This window comes from Falco rusticolus, chromosome 1 (assembly GCF_015220075.1).
Source record: "Falco rusticolus isolate bFalRus1 chromosome 1, bFalRus1.pri, whole genome shotgun sequence".
NCBI lineage: Eukaryota > Metazoa > Chordata > Aves > Falconiformes > Falconidae > Falco > Falco rusticolus.
In genome coordinates, this window is record NC_051187.1 from 113,175,091 (window position 1) to 113,193,955 (window position 18,865).

General features: G+C 36.8%; 1 protein-coding gene across 6 annotated transcripts in view; it reads left to right on the plus strand.

The window, feature by feature from the left end:
• ANAPC10 (anaphase promoting complex subunit 10) overlaps window positions 1-12,669 on the plus strand; it is a 42,130-nt gene extending 29,461 nt beyond the window's left edge. For 4 of the 6 annotated variants that reach the window (XM_037396815.1, XM_037396804.1, XM_037396796.1 and 1 more), the window contains exon 5: window positions 12,284-12,669. In XM_037396815.1, coding sequence (XP_037252712.1) covers window positions 12,284-12,514 — 231 coding nt within the window. In that variant the 3' untranslated portion in view covers window positions 12,515-12,669. Of the gene's footprint in view, window positions 1-2,207; window positions 2,340-7,859; window positions 7,959-12,283 lie in introns of all 6 variants that reach the window. The other 2 variants (XR_005105668.1, XR_005105667.1) reach the window with 2 other exon arrangements.
• Window positions 12,670-18,865: the final 6,196 nt, after the last annotated feature.

The window sequence follows — 18,865 nt, forward strand, 5'->3', positions numbered from 1 at the left end:
GCATTCTCTGAGATGCAAAGTGCAAGGCATGAAGTGTAATCACTAGGCTATCTTTGCTAAGTTATCAAGATGCTTGGATATGGGATTAACTTGGTGCGACTTGTTTTCAGACACTTAAATCTTTAATATTCATTGCATAATCTGATTTTTTCAAACACTTTCTTTGTGTAATTTAACTGTAGCTATGTCTAGACATATTTCCTGGATATGGCTAAACAATTCTGAAGGTAAATGATGAGCTGATATTTTTGCACTTTCACAAAAACATAGTATTTCACACAAACATAATATCATGCCATCATAACATTAGGACAAATGGAAACTGCAGACATGAGAAGTACAGTTTTCATCCATTTTGCAAACCTCTGCACCTTTGTAAGATTAGTTATTTCTCAGTAGTTTTTCCAGTCACTTAACTGTCATTTGTAATAAATTAATGCAGTGCATCTGTACAATCAATGTATATTGTTTCTGCTCGTACCCAGCAGTTCTGGTTTGGAAAAATTGATAGAACCTCTTCATTTAGGCTGTTCAGTCTCCTTGTTTCTGATGTCTTAATTCTGTTTGCCTCAAGGTCATCTTAAGATTACCTTTTATAAGGCCATCACTTTACAAGAAAATCCTACTATCATTACTTGTTAAGCACTTTTTTTCTTTGCATACAGGAAATTCTGCTTATTCTCTCCTTTCTTGTAGGATCCTGTGGTGTTCTGTTACCTTTTATGAAAAGGCAGCTGCCAATATTAACACCTTGCCCTGTTCTTTAGTCAGCAGTCCCATTTGTAATGTAAACTCACCTGAACTTTGAGGGTTTTAAAATATATTTTCAAACTTCTTTGCTGTAGCATGTTCCACTGCTCTTGTTCAATCTGTTTTCTGCTCTCTTTGTATAGCTCTTTCATTGCTGCTATCCTGCTTCCTGGTTTCCCCTGCCTCTCTTCAGTAGATGGTTGAAGTGCTGCTATATTCCCTGAGAGCAGCCTGACTCACCTGGAAATTGTAGATGTCCTTATTTTGCATGGCTGCTGCTTTGAAGAGGGACTAAAGTTTTTAGATCTCAGTACAGGAATTGGGCAATCTTAGGGCTTTTCAGTACTGTTGCGGGGTGGTGGGAACTGAAATTCATGACTAAGAAATTAAATTAATGGGCTAATAATGTGTTATCTTAAGTAATTTTTGAGAGCTTTGTACCCCATTTCCTTTATTATGAAAATTTTAGTCCATATGCTTAACCAGACGGGGTTTTTTTGATACTTCTGTCACTGTTTTGTGTTGTGACTAGAAAGTTCGAATACAGATAGTACCATTTGTTGGAATGAACTTGGGGAATTGTTGGGGTTTTTTTGTGGCAATGTCTGACACTTCCTTTCTATAAAGCAGTCTCCCTGTGTTTTTCCTGTCTTCTGATCAGGTAAAACTTCCTGGAAGGGTTTTTGAAGAAACAGTTCTGTTAATCACATTTTCCGTGTTTATGCAATAGTTTGATCAATTTTTACAACAGTTTATCTTCTTTTAAACATAAAATTGTTACTGTCTTCTGGTTCTATTCTGTACTGTCACGTAGCATGCCAAGAATGACTTGTATCAGTTGCTCATCATCTGCCAGACTCCTACTTAGCAGGATACTTACCTGTTATCTTGTGTATATGGGGCCTCCTCCTTAGTTGTCTGTGAAATGAAAAAACTTTGCAGTAAGATAAGCTTTTATGATCTGAAGTGTTTCCAAAAAGGTATAAAATGTTTGATTTCACTAAATGGGATTTGTACTAGTTTCTAAATGTGCAGTCTTGGCTCTATGTTTTTGTAGTAATTTTTTGTGGGTTTAAATGTACAGTTTCCTTTCTCCCATCTGCATCTACAATACTCTGAGCTACTGATAATTTTAGTTGGATAGTACCGTGGGGTGGTTTTGGGTAAATAATAATATAAATATATCCTTCATCCCTCTTTCAGAATGCTGGAATTTTGGGAAGTTTAAAGGCTTGCAGCAAACAATGGCTTTTCTGTCATTCATTTCCAAGACGAGACTGTCCAGATGCAGTCTGTTCCAGTATGTCTGCAACTTAGACTTTAAACAACTTAGGTACCAGAAGTAGGCAAACTGAAGCAGAAAGTTTGTGTTGGGTGGCATTACCTATTTTTGTCACTGTCAGCCAGGCCACCACTCTACAGTATAAGCTCAAGAATTTTTTTTGTTGCTTTTTCAGCTTCAGCATACTATTTGCCAAGCTCAAGGGAAGTAACTGAGATTCACATTGGAGCCAAGTCCCTGTAGGTCTGAAGGATTTCCCTTGGTACCCGGAGTCTTCTCAAAGTTTAATAGCAGTGCACCATCAAAGGTATGACGTTCCTGTCTATTGTGACAGCTGGTTAATGAGATGTAGGTCCCAGCAGGAGAATACTAATGAGCTTTAGGATATGTTTGCCTTCCCTTCCTCTGCTCTTCACTGATCCTTAAATGAATTCTGAAAGCCATTTTTCATTAGACATCCAGAATTTCACAGCTGTTATGACTGATTTCAATTGGAGATGGGATTTCTTCTGAAGCAACAGGTTCCTCTTAAGATGAAATCTGTTTTAGCTGAAACCAAACTAAACATAGATTGCTTCCTGCTGTGGGTTGAAGATTTGCTTTAGTGTTTCAGACTTTCTTTCCATACATGCCCATGTGAAACTCCATACAAAACTGTCGTCACTGTTTGCTAATTTGATCACGCAGCTTTTCAAAGGGACAGGGAGAAAGTTTTTGTGTTTTTCTTAAGTTCCAGTCGATAGGTTGGCTGCCACTTCATACAGAAACAGACAGTCCTTCTCTAATGAGACTTAATTTATGGATGTGTCAAGTATAAACTCTATTATGTGAAAGTTCAAGTGACCTTGCTCAACAACAAAAAAAGGATTTTGAAGATGTGGGACTTGAGAGCAAACTGTCTAAGCCTATTTAACGTTTGGCCTTCTCTGAAACATCATATGCATCTTGACATATATTTTTTCAATTAATTTTGAGCTTAGTATGCGTAGTCCATCACAGAACATATTAAAAAAAAATAAATATATCTGCCTCAACAAATGTGAAAACAGTTCCTTTCTTTCCAGGGAGACTTTCCTAGCAAACAGTTTGTGACAAATTCCTGATGTTTTCTGTAGTTACGTTTTCTAGAATGGAGAGTTGTTTTCAGCCAAATTCTGGAAGATGAAGTATTCAAAGACTGTTGTCTATTTTTTTTTTCTTCTTTCCTTTCACTTGCTCTTTTTTTTTTTTTCTGCCACCCAGAGTTAAGCAGACAGTATTTTCTGAAATAACAATTAAAAAAGTTTTTGCTGACAAATCCACAGTAATTGACCATTTGGCAGGCTATTTATTTGTGTCTCAGGCTGCGTGTACCTGACTGTACAAGTGTTACTGTCAGGTACTGTGAGCAGATACAGCAGTGTGAGCGTGATGGGCAGGGTGGTGGTTGCTTAAGTACCACGGACAGGGCCCCCTCCAGACGTGTCCAGACCATCTCTTTATCAGCCTGTGGAATTTCCACTGAAGTGATTTCATCTGTCAGAAGTTATTTATACAGGCAGTTCAGTACAGCCTTGACCCTTTTGCAGACATCAGTACTTAGGATTCTTTATCACTTGATATTTTTGAAACAGCTGTTTTTCCTGCAAGTGCATGCCATAAAATTCTTGGTGTTACACAGCATGTGCAATTGTATCCCATTTTCACCCATTTGACAATAGTTTTATCTGCATACGTACTCACCAGAGACTCCTATCACATCTAAGATTTAATTGTTGTCCTCTTACATGTTTCTCCTCTGATTTCGGAGACAAACTAGGAAGGCAATAATGATGTGAAACCTCACTTTCCCTGTTTAACATTTCATGGATTAAACTTCAGTGCTGTGTTCTTCCTAGGTTTATTCCTATTATAGCGTTGAAATTCTGTCTGAATCAATGGAGAACAGCTGGGAAGAGATTGCATTGGTTTTTCAGCAGAATCAAATCAAATGGTTTCTTGCTTTTTTACTGTATGGGGAAATTCTAATCAGGACGCATGATTCTAAAGAATATCAAAATGGACTAGTCAAGCAATTTCATAAATTGGCTGGTGAATCACTTCTGTCATAGCTCAATTGACATCATCTGCTTACTTCAGAAACATACCTGTTTCTGTGATCTACAGGGTAGCAATGTGATATTACCCACTGACATTTTCCAACATGTGTTGTGCTGCATATGTAATCCAAACACGAAATTTGGAAAGGCACTATAAGAATCTCTATTTAAGCATTATAGATGCTAATCCTTGGCCCACCATGCAAGGAGGATATGGCTTGCTGGTTACCAACACTGGGAACTTATCAACGCATTCTTGTAGAGTAGCTATTTACTTGCAGTAACTGCGATTCTTGGAGGTGTGGCAGGTTCAATCATAGCAGCTAAACTACATTGTTCTAAGAAACCATAGTAATTTAGGTGTTAAATCATAAGGAAATGAGAATAGAATGAGATTGTTTGGTTTTTTTCTTTTTATGTAGGTAACCACTAGGCAGTATAGGAGTTAGATATGATGCTGTTTTGATGAATTCCAGTTCTTCAAATGTATTTTTGTGTCCCTGAGGTAATGCCCACTGGCAATTCTGTATCACAGTTCCTGTTAGATAGCCATGGCAAACTCATACTGATGCTTATGTTGGTAACTATAGCAATGAGCTGGGGGCAGGATGTAGTTTGAATAAATCTCTGATCAGACTTCAGACAGTTTGTCGATAGCTTTTTTTGCATTGTGTCAGTAATGTGCCTGCAGATCTCCATCCATCCAATGCAGGTCTTATGTGAAAACTACTTGCAAGTTTCCAGTGATGCAGAAACATTGTGTTTTTAGTCCCAAGCATTACACAAGCCTCCAATTTAATGGTTTTATGCTATTTATGATGTATTGGTTGTTTTACAAAAATAAATTTTCTGTGGTTTGGATCCTTTTTGCACGTCAGTCTGTTGCTCTTCCACAACTTGTAAAGTGTATTTAAAACGTTGCTGATCATACTTCAAAGGATGAGATCCTCACAGTGGGATAACATACTGTCTTAGCAGATTCCTTCCCCATCAAAGGCTCTAAGTCCAGTTTTTAAATGTCTGCCTTTTACCAGGAGTTCACAGTGAAAGATTATCAAGGTGATGGTGACTGCTTTTGCTTGTCATAATAAAGCAGAAGCCTTGCTTTACAGAGCACTTTCTAAGGAATATTTAATTTTTGTGAGACTTCCTGCTAGTTCATTCAACAGCTCAGAAATGAGTGAAATGAAGACAAGCTATATGGGTGATTCTGGACATATATACACTGTCACTTGCAAACAGCTTAATTGCATAAACTGAATTGGCACACTTGATGTATTTGATTTATACAGGTACAAATGATTCCGAGAGAAACTCGGCAAGATATGTTTAAAACTGATCTGTGCAAAATGAAGTAAAATTTAGCGCATTCGTAAAAATTTGGCCTAATATATTTTGTCATTGTCATAGTGTTCCCCTCTTTCGTTGAGCTGATTGAGCACTTCTCTAGTGTTTCCAGAGTCTCTGGTCTAATTGATGTCTATGCTGCTTCTAGCCTCAGATACATATTCTGTTGACAAATACTTATTTTGGTAATCTATATCAGGAAACCTTACTTACTCTTTCTAGCTTGGCTTGTATGTTCAGTTGTCTTTATTTTAATCGGATACAACTTTCTAACAGGTGGACACTGGTTAATTTTTACTACTTTTAATCTAGAGCACAGTAGTCTGAACGAGATTATATAAAACTTTTTGCAAGGATTCTTTTTGACCTTTCTCTTTGTAAACCTTCCCAGTCTTTCAAAAAGTTACTACTTTCAGCTCATTTGAACATAAAGCTTATATATGATAGGAATTCTTAATAGTTGCAAATTTCACTGCCTAATACAGCTTATTCTGCAACAAGTCTCCTGTCTGCCCAAATCCATAGTTGAATCTTCCTGAGGGGTGGACTATGTTCCTCTAGACTCTTCATTAACTGCTATTTGGAAGAATGGAAAACTTCTCTTACCTAATGGACTGAAGTTAGATTTCTTGACCATTTAAGTAGGTGATTGATTAAGACCACAGAGCCACCTCCTTAGGTGGTCGTTGCTTCGTTAGAGTAAAGAAGTGTGCTTTTCACAGTGGGTCCTTTGAGCGTGTTTCTGTGTTTCTTGTTGAGCTGCTAATGTGGTGTCCCTCCTTTGACTCACTTGGAACTTGCAAAGTTTCTTTTGGACATGCTTCATTTTTCTGCTGGAACTGGTGCATCACTGCTATTAACTGGTTCTCTTACTTCCTAAGTGAAGTGATGGCTGAAACCCAAGCTCTGCTACTTCATGTGTTGACAGTTCCAATACTTGGAATTATGCAGAGGTCTACTGATTCTGAATCCTGGTAGCTATATGGTAGGGTATGTCAGGTACGGAAAGAGAATTTTGGAAATTTAGCCAGCCTTCTTTCTCCTTCCCAGTCGTGGAAACATATTTGGATAGCTGTAATGAAACAATGGCTAAACAGGGAAAAGCCTTTCCCATATTTGATCTCTCAACTCGGAGAAAATCTCTATATTGATAAATATTTCATTTCTGAAGATAGCATTTATTTTCTCTGGAACTTAGTTTTATAATCCTCTTCTGGTTGGAATAATGCTTTATTTGTTGAGAACCTCTCCTCTGAAAAGTTTAGGCTTTTTAAATATAACTTTATGGTAAGAAATAGTTAAGCACATAGAAAAGGAAAATTGTATTTGTGAAGAAGAGTCTAGCCACTCCTCTTAATTTCAAAGGTGGCTAAGTCACTAAAATAAAAAGCAGCAGCTTTAACAGTTTTATGAGAAGAGTAGGAGCAAAATCAAGCACTGTTTGGTTTCGCAGCCTGTTTTAGAGGCAGCCGCTAGAAATATTTGTTGCCATTTAGATCTAGTGGTACACATGATTAAATGGAAATGTGATGAGGTACCAATATCCCAGAATCATGTATCATGCTGAAGCTGTGACGGCAGCAGTAATTCTCAGTTTTCTGTCAGTATGTGTGTTCAGAAGAGATTTTTTTTTTTTTTCCCTCCAGGGAAGAAAACAGGCTGATTTTTCTTATACGTGCACAGAAAAACTTAATCCTCTGAAATCTGGGAGCCCTGTCTAGCTTATGCTCTGGGATGTGTTTGTAAAGTGACCCTGAATATGAAACTACTTATAGCAAGTTCTTTTCCTTTCTGTATCTTCACAAGAGATATCTTCATAGGGCAACAAAAATCATGTATTTTTCTGAGGATGTTAGCTTCCTGTAAATATAGCAAACCACTTGGGCTGGGTTTCTAAGCCTAGTAGAAGTAGCAGTTTGTTACATGCTGCATTGAAGACTTCACAGAATTTAAGCAGAATATCACTGGGTATGGAAAAGAGGTCAATATTCGATTTAAATAGGATTGAGTACAATAGACAAGCCTTCTTTTGGATAAATAATTTCCTGCCTACCCTGTAAGGAGGCCAGCAATAGCAGTATAGAACAAGCTTCCTTGTAAAATCTCTGGTCTTGTGTTCAGTCATCTTTCTGAGCTGTAGCGTCAAGTTGCTTTGGCCTTGATTATTTTTTTGTTTGATACATATTTTGTGTGGTTTGCATCTACTATGGTAGAACACCCATTAGTTGCAACAGTAGCTTTGCCAAATGTGTATGGAATTCTGTAGAACCTCTGGAATGTACAATAAAGTGAAGAAACAGGGCTATTAAACTGGCCTGGGAAGAGATTTCCATTGAGAATATTATTTGTGCTTTGGCTTTCGAAATAACACGGATTACTGGAGTGGGAGTATATGTCCATAGGTAAAGCTGTAGCACACAAAGGACAGGAAAAGTAAGAAAGCGATGGAGACAAAGCAGGAGAAGAGATAGATAAGAGTGTATTGCAGCAGCAAAGGACAGGTGAGTGATTTTTCCACTTCAATTTTTATCCCTTTGTTCCTTTATTTTGACTTTCATGCTTTTGTTGTTTACCACTTTTCACAAAATCTATAGTATGGAAGAAAAACAAACAAAAAAACCCCCCAAACACACACCCCCCTTCCTCCTCCCCAGAAAAACCCCACAAAAAAAACACACAAAAGAAGTCCATCCCCTCCACAACCCTGGCTTTTAGTATGTTGTATGTAAGATTAGTCTACAGCTGCAGGAACTGTCCTGAGTTACTAATGTTGAACTTGTATCGATTCTTTCCTTTGTTTCCATTTTTTTTAACCTTTGCCGGGCAAACACATAACAGTAGAACTTCCAATGTCTAGTTTCACTCGGGAAATTAATAATACAGCTGATTTTTAAAACTTTCCTGGAAGCCAGTTAATTGTGACTGATTCTTAATGACCTACATAGGAGGAAACAATCTGGCGTTTTCTCATAATGGCCTTATGCTGTAGAGTTGGGGTGAAACATATATGTATGTCTATAGAGTGGCTAGTGGTTTTGAAGAACAGGGTTGACAGCAAAGTCAACTGAAATCGATTTAAAGTATAGTATTTACTGTAGGTAGAGAGGCTAGTGCCACCTGTATTTAAGGTTGCATGACCCTTTCCTTTTTAAGGCTTAACTCTTAATTACTTTATAGCTTTTGCCAAAGTTCAGTTCATAAGGATTTTTCCATGCCAGATGTCTGCTTTGGGTTGAATTTTTTTTAAAGTTTCAGCCAAAGCAGTTCTGTTCCAAGAATAAGGCTAGTGAAGAGTATGTTATTTTGCTTGTGTGAGAATATTCTGGTGTCTTCCTTTGATGCTCCAGTGCCCCCAAGCTCTGAAGCAAGGATTTGAAATTTGGCAATAGTTCAGCCTTTGTGTTGAGGATATGCCTTTTGCCTCCCTGTAAAAATCCACCCAAATTTCCAGGCCGGTTTACAAGGCTTTGAAAGGTTGCCATTTTCATGGGCTTAATAGGAATTTCTTAAAACTTCACAGTAAGTTTCCTTTAGATTCTGTTCACGCTGGGAGTGCTCCAGGCAGCGTAGAGCTGCATATTTCATCCTACTTCTGCTAGGAATTGTAATGGCTGGATCCGGGTGCTGACATTGAACTAAGAGTGGACAGCACTTTGTCATGTATCACCACCGCCTATTCCCATGGCCTGTTCATCCCTGCTGAAGGACTTGGGTCCTCTGGAAAAGGAAACTGTCTCATTCATCTAAAAGAACATGACAGATGCGGAGAAGAAGAATTTAGGAGAGTATGTGTGTGTGTGTGTGTCTGATTTGTACTACTCCTTTGGTCGCAGAAAATGTGTGTCATACTGGCAAAATATTACTTCCTTTTCTAGAGGAAGTTCAGATAATAATTATTGGGGTTTGTTATATTTAAACTTCAGTCGTTGAGTGGGTCTCAAGGTTTTAATCATTTTACTGAACTAGGTAGGCATCAATTTAAAAAGTTAAACTCAAATGTCACAGTACACTGTTCTTTAGAGGGCAAAAATAGAGCTCACTTTTTTTAAACACTTAAGTCTAACTTAGACCTCTTGCGCTTTAATACATTGTAGTACAGCTTCCAACTTATTTACAAGTGTTGCATGCTTTGTCCAAGTAGCACCTACTTAATTGCAACGGGGAAAGGGGTCTGTTCTGAGGACAAATCAGGATAGATTTCTACGGTGAAGGTTGTGTATTCATATGTTACAGAAGTTTGAACTTGTGAAGTGAAGCAGAGATTTCAGGAATAAAAATGAAGGCTTTGTGGCTAAGGCAATTGAATGCTGCTTGATGAATTGTGTGCAATCTGTGCTTAGTCGTGGTATTGTTACATGATGCGCTCAAATAACTGTTCTGAAGTGGCTGCTCAGACTGTGTCTTCTGGTAGCTGGTTTGAGAACACTTACAACTTCCAGAAATGCAGACACTTGTAACTGCAAGTGAACTCAGTGGGAGCCAAGCCTCATGTAAAATACTGTATGTTACTAAAAATCAGGTTTAAACTATGTGAAATTTGACATCTGGAACTAGGGAATATTTTAATCTAATTAACCTAATGGCTTATTTAATGTGAAACTTTGTTTTACGGATGTAGAAATTACTTGTCCCTTCTGTAGAAAGGCTCATGAAGCAATTGGTGGCCTTTGTAGCAGAACTGAAAAATAACATGCCATAAATAAAGCATATGACCACCTCCCGTTGATCAGGGGTGAAACAAAGCATTGGGAAACGTGTAATCAAAAGTTTATCTAATAAGATACAACTATATTACTACATTAGTAAAATAACCTTTGCAACTTTTAACTTTCCAATGCTTACCTTCATGACCCTAATAATTCTTTTGAGATAAAATATGTGATTTTCTCTGTGAACTTAGTAAGCATCCAACTTGCTTTTGTACAAATACTCCCGTTTTGCCAATCCCTTGTTTCTGGAGGTGGAGTCATTATTTCAGTCTTTGCAATTTCTTTCCCAATAAAGCATGCAAACCTGAACTATATTGGATCTGTCTGAAACCAATGATATCAACTTACAGAAAGTGCTAATTTTTTCTTTTACTGTATTAACTAATCAATTTCATACTGATCCAAGCATAAAAATCCCTTGGGAACTTGAATTTTCCACTTTGAATCAGCAGTCAAAATTTGTAAATGGTGAGAGTGAGAATAATACTAAAATTCAAGTTTAGTTAGCAATAACCTTTTAATTATCTTCTAAAATAGCCTCTCTACCTTAGTACTAGTTGAATATGATATTACTGGGATCCTCATCCTTTCTGTTCACTGTGGAGATGGAAAGCATACTTAATCAAACCGTTGACTACTATGTCTCCATGATAAATTTCCCCATTACAAAGCCTCTTCAACAGTACATGAGTTTAATCGCTTCATAAAACCAACTGTTACCTGATGCTTCCTATGCAAAAAAAAGATTTTTGAAAGGCACAGGGCTACAACAAGTAAGTCAATGTGCATTTGTGGAAGTCCGTATCTTCTGGAGTGAAAAATTTGCTGCTAAGGTTTAGTGAATTTAATGCTTTGGAAATTATTTGTTGGTCAGTCTGCAGCAGTGGAGAGTTTTGGGTTGTGGTGGGTTTTTTCTTTCCTTTTTTTTTTAAGGTGGAGGTGTGAGAGAGTTTTTTGATCTCTTAAAGTAGTCATCAAACTTACTTTAAACTTGTTTCTTGGGTCATTCCCTCAGGGTGTTTGCTGCCTCAGAAACAGTAGATCTCAGATGGTGTTTTGAAAGCTTCAGCAAAGGAAAGGCATTTGACAGGATGTTTGTCATGCAGTATTTTCAGGAGAAAGATGGGCATTTTGAGCTGCTTGTAGCATAGAACTTTCTTAGAGGGACTTGACTGCTAAGAACAGCAGTCTTACTTGCTTAGCTGTGTGAAATCCACTTGCTTGTGGACAACTGTTTTGGGTTTGGGGTTGGCTTTTTCCCCCTCAAGACTCCTGCTTACTTGTGTACTCTTCCATATGTGTTTTGAACTGTGCTTTGAAGTTGGGCAACAAGCTTTAAACAAAGCTGTTACCACACTTCTGCATAACATCTAGCTTGATTTCAGCTTGCTGATGTCAGTGATGTGGTTTAGAGTTAACAAAACACAATTCTTTTCCAATGCGTTGACATTAGTTTCTGTAGGATTAAAATAAAAAAAAACACACTTGGTTTGTTGTATAAAAGCCAAATCAAAATGGACCTTAGAATGTGATAAATGGCTGTGCAGCAATTACTAATTGGCCAGCCTTCTGTTTTGACACACGGATGAGATGAAGTCCGAGTTACCCTGTATGTTTTCCTCTGTCACCTTCCTTTTCCTCACCCTAATAATGTAAGGAATTTCTGCAAACCAGATTTTGTGTGGATTTGGTTTCCTGCGTAAGTCATTCTAGCATATTGGTTCAGACTGCCTAGATAAAACAACTTAAGATGCATATTTTTGTCATCTTTGAGCAGTGTACTTCAGTAACAAGCTCCAAGTAGTGCTGTGTTGACTTGGATTTATACTCAAGTCTGTACCTTTTATATTGATTTTTATGTTAAGGTACAAAAAAGGGTAGATTCTGAAAGGCAAAAGCAAACAGAACTGTAGCCAGCTGAACCAACTTGCATCCAATTACACCAGCAGTAAATTAGCTATGATTACTCCACTGTACTATTTCAAATTCATTTAAAAAAGTAACTAAAATCTGGTTTGGAAGACTCTGCTCTATAAAACAGATTTAATATCTGATCATTTATATTAAGTATGTTAACAATTTCTGAATGTTTTGCGCTTTTGTCTTGTTTTTGGCAGCAACTTGAATTAGTGGAACCAAGCGGCTGGATTCATGTTCCTTTAACAGATACTCATAAGAAGCCTATTCGCACATTTATGATTCAGATTGCTGTTCTAGCGAATCACCAAAATGGAAGAGACACTCACATGAGACAAATCAAAGTGTACACCCCAGTGGAAGAGAGCTCTATTGGTAAATTTCCTAGATGTACAACAATTGATTTCATGATGTATCGCTCAATAAGATAAAATTTCTTGATGAGAAATAATAAAGGCATATTTTGATGGCAGTATCATTGTTTAAGTATTCAAATAGTTAAAGGGCAGGGTTTACTGCAGTGTAATTATATTTTCTGTTTATACTTTGTACAATTTTGAAATAAAGATAATCTTGTGTTACAGTATATTGTAGTCTGTAATTTTGAATTACAAAAAAAGCTTGGGTACTTTAAAAGAACTTATTTGTGACTGGAAATCAGTAATTGATATAATACAATTGGGGTTTTTTTGGGGTGATTTCTTCCCCTAATGATCATGCATGGAAACAGTTCATTCTATAGTGTTACTGTTCATTCCTTTACTTAGAAGTTGCTTCCTTTTTTTTTTTTTTTTTGAGCATTCTTCTTGAACAGACATGGTTTAAAGACATTGCCAGTAGTATTTTCCTGACACTGCCTATGTTAATGTGTTGTACCCTTTTCTGTATGTGTTTGGGTTTTTTTTTTTCTCCTGCTTAATGATCATCTGCATGGATTTAGCCTTCTTTGTAACTGTAAAGTAATCGTAGAATTGTAGAATATCTCAAGTTGGAAGGGACCCGTAAGTATCATCAAGTCCAACTCCCTGCTTCTTGCAGAACTGCGGAAAACTAAACCATATGTCTAAGAGCATTGTCCAGATACTCCTTGAACTCTGACAGGTTTGGAGCTATGACCACTTGCCTGGGGAGCCTGGTCCAGTAACTAATAATGCAATGAAGATCACAACAACATGAAGAAAACCCAACCTTTCCAAATAACTGAATATAGCCTATGCATTAATGTAGATAAATCGAGTATAGGTTATCTAAATGTTGTTGTTCAAAACAGGAGGAGAATTAGGAGTACAGTAACAGTAGGAATGAACCTGAAGGTCCAATGCACCTTCTAAAGTACTGAGAAATCAACTGTATAACACGAACTTATAGCATGAGTGTGAGGTTACCTTCTTTAACATGTTCTTAAGTAAAGAACAAGGCAAGGACAGTGTATGCTTTGTCTGCTTGCTATGAATAGGAATATTTAACACCTCTACTAATGTCTTGTAATCTGATTACTAGTTATTTCACCTTTTTAAAATATTAAATACATTTTAGCAAGAGAGGCTCTTGAAGTACAAGGGTTTCTTTTAAAATGTTCAGTACTGATCAGAGCCATTCTTCCTTCTAACACCATAAAAGCTGATGGTAAATCCAGACTAATCTCAGCCAAGAAAAGCTTCTGACACTCCTCTTAATTGTTATCAAGGAAAGGCTGGTAATAGTGGAGGCTCATCAAACAATGATACCGCATCCTCCAGAGGAGAAAGGAAGTGAAATGGAGGAAAACAGGAAGATTGTCAAAGAAAGATAAAGATTCAGCTGTTAAAATACTTTATATACTTATGAAGTAAGCTTTTTACTGAACAGTTTTGTCCACTGGCTGAATTCCAGAGTCTTTAGGAGGGTAATTAAAATAGGCATTTCCTGATGCTGAACCTTTTAGAGAAGTCCATGACTAGCCTGAGTTCTGTATTTAAGTGTGGATTCATTCATTTCAGGAGGACCTTAATGGTACTTTACCTTTCCATGTAAAGGATGTATGAACAGCAGAATTCCTGTTTATCAGAAGCTGGTTGAATTCATGCTTTTCACCAAATCTGTTAGTTCAGTGGATTTTGTTATAGTGCTAAGGAGTTGTACATTTGTATTCACTTATTTGAAGCAGAATTTGTACTTTTTATGTACCACTTAATATTTTTCTGTCACACACCCCCCAAAACAAAACAACCCACCAAAAATACATTTATTCAGTTATTCTTGATAAGTTATTGATAAATCTATTTATTTTTTTACAAAAGGAGATTTTTAGTCATGCAGTTTTCCATTTTCTCTAAGAAGGTAAGATTGTGGTTATCTATCCTAGCTTTGTATTCTCAACCCACTGTTCCCTACTCTAATGATTCTACCACAGATAATTCTCTGGTACATCTTCTGAACTCTGGTCAGTAACACTTAAAATATTTTGTTTCAAAGATGCTTTAATGTTTTCTTCTCTCTTACATGTCATTCTGTTTATTATGTACTTAAATAATATGTGCATTTATTCTTTAATTAGTTCACAGAAGACCAGTCCTCAAAAGGACATGAATACATTCTACGTGAACCATCCCCAAGAATGGTTCGGGTAGCAGTTCAAGGGTTACATAAACAAATAAGGGTACACAGTTCAAAGCAGAAGCTGTTATCTTTAGGCTAATCAAGTCAAAGTAATATTGCTCAATGACAAACATTACCCAGTAGACTAGGAACAGGCCTGGCAGTGCAGTCTTATTATGCTTATTTCTGTCCTGCCTCAGTAGGTATCATTTTTGCATCTTTAGAGAGCTATTCCTGCTCATACTGATTTTTCAGGGTTCCAAAATCCGTGCAGGATAGGTGCTGGTATTGGCTTCAAATTTGAATTGTTATTCCTGAAAGTGCAGTTGAATAAGCGGAAACTTGTCTTAACTACTTCTCCTGCTACTCTGAAATCATAGATGCCGTTCAGATATTTTTAACATCCTATGATACATATGTTAAACTAGAGGATGTTAAGCTTTACTGTTGAGAAGGGAAACTACTTACAAATTAAATTTAATGCAGTCTTTTAGTAGATGTTAAGGTACACAAGGCTCTCTAAAGGTTAAGGCTGTAGAGTTACACTTTATTTTGTCAACAGGTGATCTAGTTTGAAGCTGCATGCTTTAATATGTTGTTTCTAGTTTATTGCCAGCGATTGGTATCTCCATGGTTGAGACGCTTCCGTGGCTGTTTGCTGAACTTCATCTGTGAAACAGATAACAGATCCTTGGTCTTTCCTTGGCCCTTTAAAATAAATGCATTCTTAGTACTGGGTGGAAGCAAGTAATCTGTTGTAAGACTGTGGGAGTGAACAGCGAGTCATGATGAGGGCGGCAGTAAATTAGAAGGGAGAGTACAACTATTGACTCCTTCAACTGCTGCTGACAAAATAATGTATGACCATGCCTGAAAGGCATATATAAAAATGCAAACTCATTACTACAGTTTGTCTTCCTCTTTGATGTTCAGCGTTACTTGAAAACAAGTGCAGTGGCTATTCTAAATCCATTTTAAATGTTTTCTGTGAATTGGGATAAACTGGTCTGCCAAACCATTGCAGGGAGTTACTATGTATATGTTGTGTTTAGCTGCTATTTTTTTCTTGCTCCCCCCACCAGTACACAATTGTCTGGTATCTTACTTATAACTTCAAAGAGCAATTTTATGTGACTGAGCACCAAAATTGTTGAGCGTACGGATTTTTCCAAAGATGGTTTGAGAACAGAAAGTTCTTGTAATGTTAATCAAGTTAAAGCTTATATTGCCTAGCCACATGCTTCTTTGGAAGGTGTCGGTAAGTGCTGTAAATTAGTTAACTGTTAATGTGTGCTAGAGATCTAAAACTGCAAATCTTAAGAAAAGCCAGAATGAATTTCCTTTGCAGTGAAAATCTGAGAAAATAAACATTCTTAGATTCATGTATAAATAGTGCTGATGGAATGCTAGAACCATTTTGATGTTGATTATGGATTTGCAGGTTTTTAGTGAAAAGGGGAACAATTTTATATACTTGTTTCTCATATTCACTTCCTGCCCAGTCTGAAAAAGAAATTTCTTTTGCATCTTTTAACAGTACCTTACATTTGTAACTATTTTATTTTTTTCCCCACATGCACACTTTGGCTGGTGTTTAGAAAGAGACAGGTCCTGGGAATTTGTAGTCTTTAGTATGTCCAAGTTTTCAGCTTCTTAGCAGAAATGAATATATAACTTTATCTCTAAAAAGCACAGTCAATAATTGACCTGTTTGCCCTACAAGGTGGTTTTACAAATGTTAACTTCAGGGAATGCTAGGAAGAGACATTTGTCAACTTGTTGCCAGCTTAAAGCATACCTTTTTTTTTAATGATGAGCAAACACTGTTTCTTCAAAGTGATGAGGACAAAATAATAAGATATTCACAAACATGGCTTGCTCAGGATTATAACTCTGTGCCTAAACCTTAGGGTAGTTTTGTGAGTATTTTGGCTGGTTCCTCTAAATGTGGATGAGTAAGGTGTACTGCTTACAAGGGTAACTGATCTTAAATAATTTTGATCCATGGAAAAAAACTTCTATAAACTTTGAAAATTTAACAAGGTGTATGCTCAGAAAAGACTTTTTGCTGTTTGTCAAAGAGAAACATACAATCTTAGCATTGATTTTAGTAAGCTGACTACTAAGCGAAGATATTCAAAGTTTAGAATTGAATTAAATTCAGTGGCATGTCCGATTAAAGATTTTGGAGAGGGGAAGCGGGTGTGTATTTGTATTCAGTAATGTCCAATACTTCAGGCTAAATGACTCTTGAGTAACTGTTTTTACTAAAACAATCCAATGCAGTATGTACTTTAGGTATGTCCCTACGTGAAAGATGTTTCAGAGGCTTTTTCTGTTTTCCCCTACCCCGAGATCACAAGGCTTTCCCAGTAGACCCATGAGTAATTTCCCAATTTGTTTTTACAAACCCTGTTTATAAAGACAGATACTTTCTTTACAGTGGTACTCTTTTTTTCTTTTTTCTTTTTTTTTTTTTTTTCCCCCTAGCCAGAGATTACAGTGGATGGTATATTATTACTGTAGTGGTATCAAAATTGGCTAGTTTATCAAGCAGCAACTAAGCAGCTGAACCAAGGGAGTTCAGAATTGTGTGTTTCTCTAACATTGTAAAACTCTTCAGAGCTGTACGGTGAGAGTAATGCTATCAGGGAGAGGAGAGGTAGCCAGGAGGCCACCTTTTATTCTGTGATGGCCTATTGTGGTCATAACTTTATATATTTGATAATTTATAGTCCATTGTGACTGATGTGGAAAATGGAGGGAACTGCAGAGGTATTTATAAAACCTAGTAAGGCATGAACTTTCCATTTTGTTTAACAATGAATTATAGAAAAAGTCCAAGACTCAGAATGTTATCTCTAAAACCTGCTTTGCTTTTTTGAAAACCCACTCTGGTAAGTGGATGAGCACTTAATTTACTTATTTTCTGTAGAAGTTGATGGAATACTGCTAATTAATTTCAACAGAGTATTGAATTAGGTCCTTTACATATTGAATTACAGGTACTTTTAGGTCTTGGGTTTTCAAATTTGTGTTGTAGTCTGACTGTAGTGTTACCTCATAATGACTTTGTCTCAGTCTTTTGAATTTTACATTTTTCTTATTAAAGCAAGAGAATCGCAAGTTGCACTATGGCTGAAAAGTTGAAAGGTTTTTTGCAAGTTATAAACATAGATCCTGAACTTTTATGTTTAAATGCAGTATCAAAAGCAGAATTGTAGGGTAGATGAGAAATGAAAGGTAGAAATCATCTTGTTTTAACTTGTACAGCATGGATCCCCCCCATAACTGGAGCATTGTCCCTCACTGTCAAAGCAAGCAGCACTTCATAATCCTAAATGCACTCACTGGAAAACTAGAGTACCATAAAAAGGATATTAGTGTATTGTGTTTGAATTGCTATGATTAGCTGTATAATACAGCAAATATCACTCCTTGATTACTGGACTGTGTTTTCCATACCTTTTGTTTTGTCATTTAGGGTGCTGCTGCCAAGTAGTCTTTCTCTGTTTTTCTCTTGTATGAGAAACAACTGATAAATATTGAGTAGTATAAGATTAATGTAATATTGAAATCAATGAGAGACAAAAATGGAAGGTGTATTTGTTGTAAGACATCATGACTTGGCAGTGATCAGAATCATCACTTCAAATAGTGGTAATTTAGGGTTTTAAAAACTTTTCTGGAAAATACCACACTAGGCATTTCTGCCTTGCAGAACAGAAATTTGCTTCCTAGTATAAGTGAAAAAGCTTTTCTTTAAACTTTGGCTTAACTTTCTTTGTAGACACTAAGGAGAGGAAGGTAACTGAGTGACCAGTTGAGTGAGGAACTCCTGTTGAAATGAATAAGAGTAACTGTGTTTTGACTAAGTCATGTCTGTGTGTCTTCTCAGTACCACAGCGTAAACAAAAAAGGCAGAGGACAAGAGAGGGAGAAAAGAGGTATTGGCTGCTCCTGGTTTCTGAAATGGAGAACAGCAAAACATTTATGTTTTGCTTAAGCTCGCATAGGGAGTCTCTGGCAGAGCTGGAAGTTGAAGCCATGTCTGGTTTGTCTGTCTTCTCTTTCACATGAAGAAGATTTTCAGATAATGAGACTGTTTTAAAATCAAATTCTGTAGTAATGCAGTTTCTGTATGTAATTCCACTTTAAACCATGTTTTGGGTTTTGCTATTCTAATTCATTCAGTAGAGAAAATA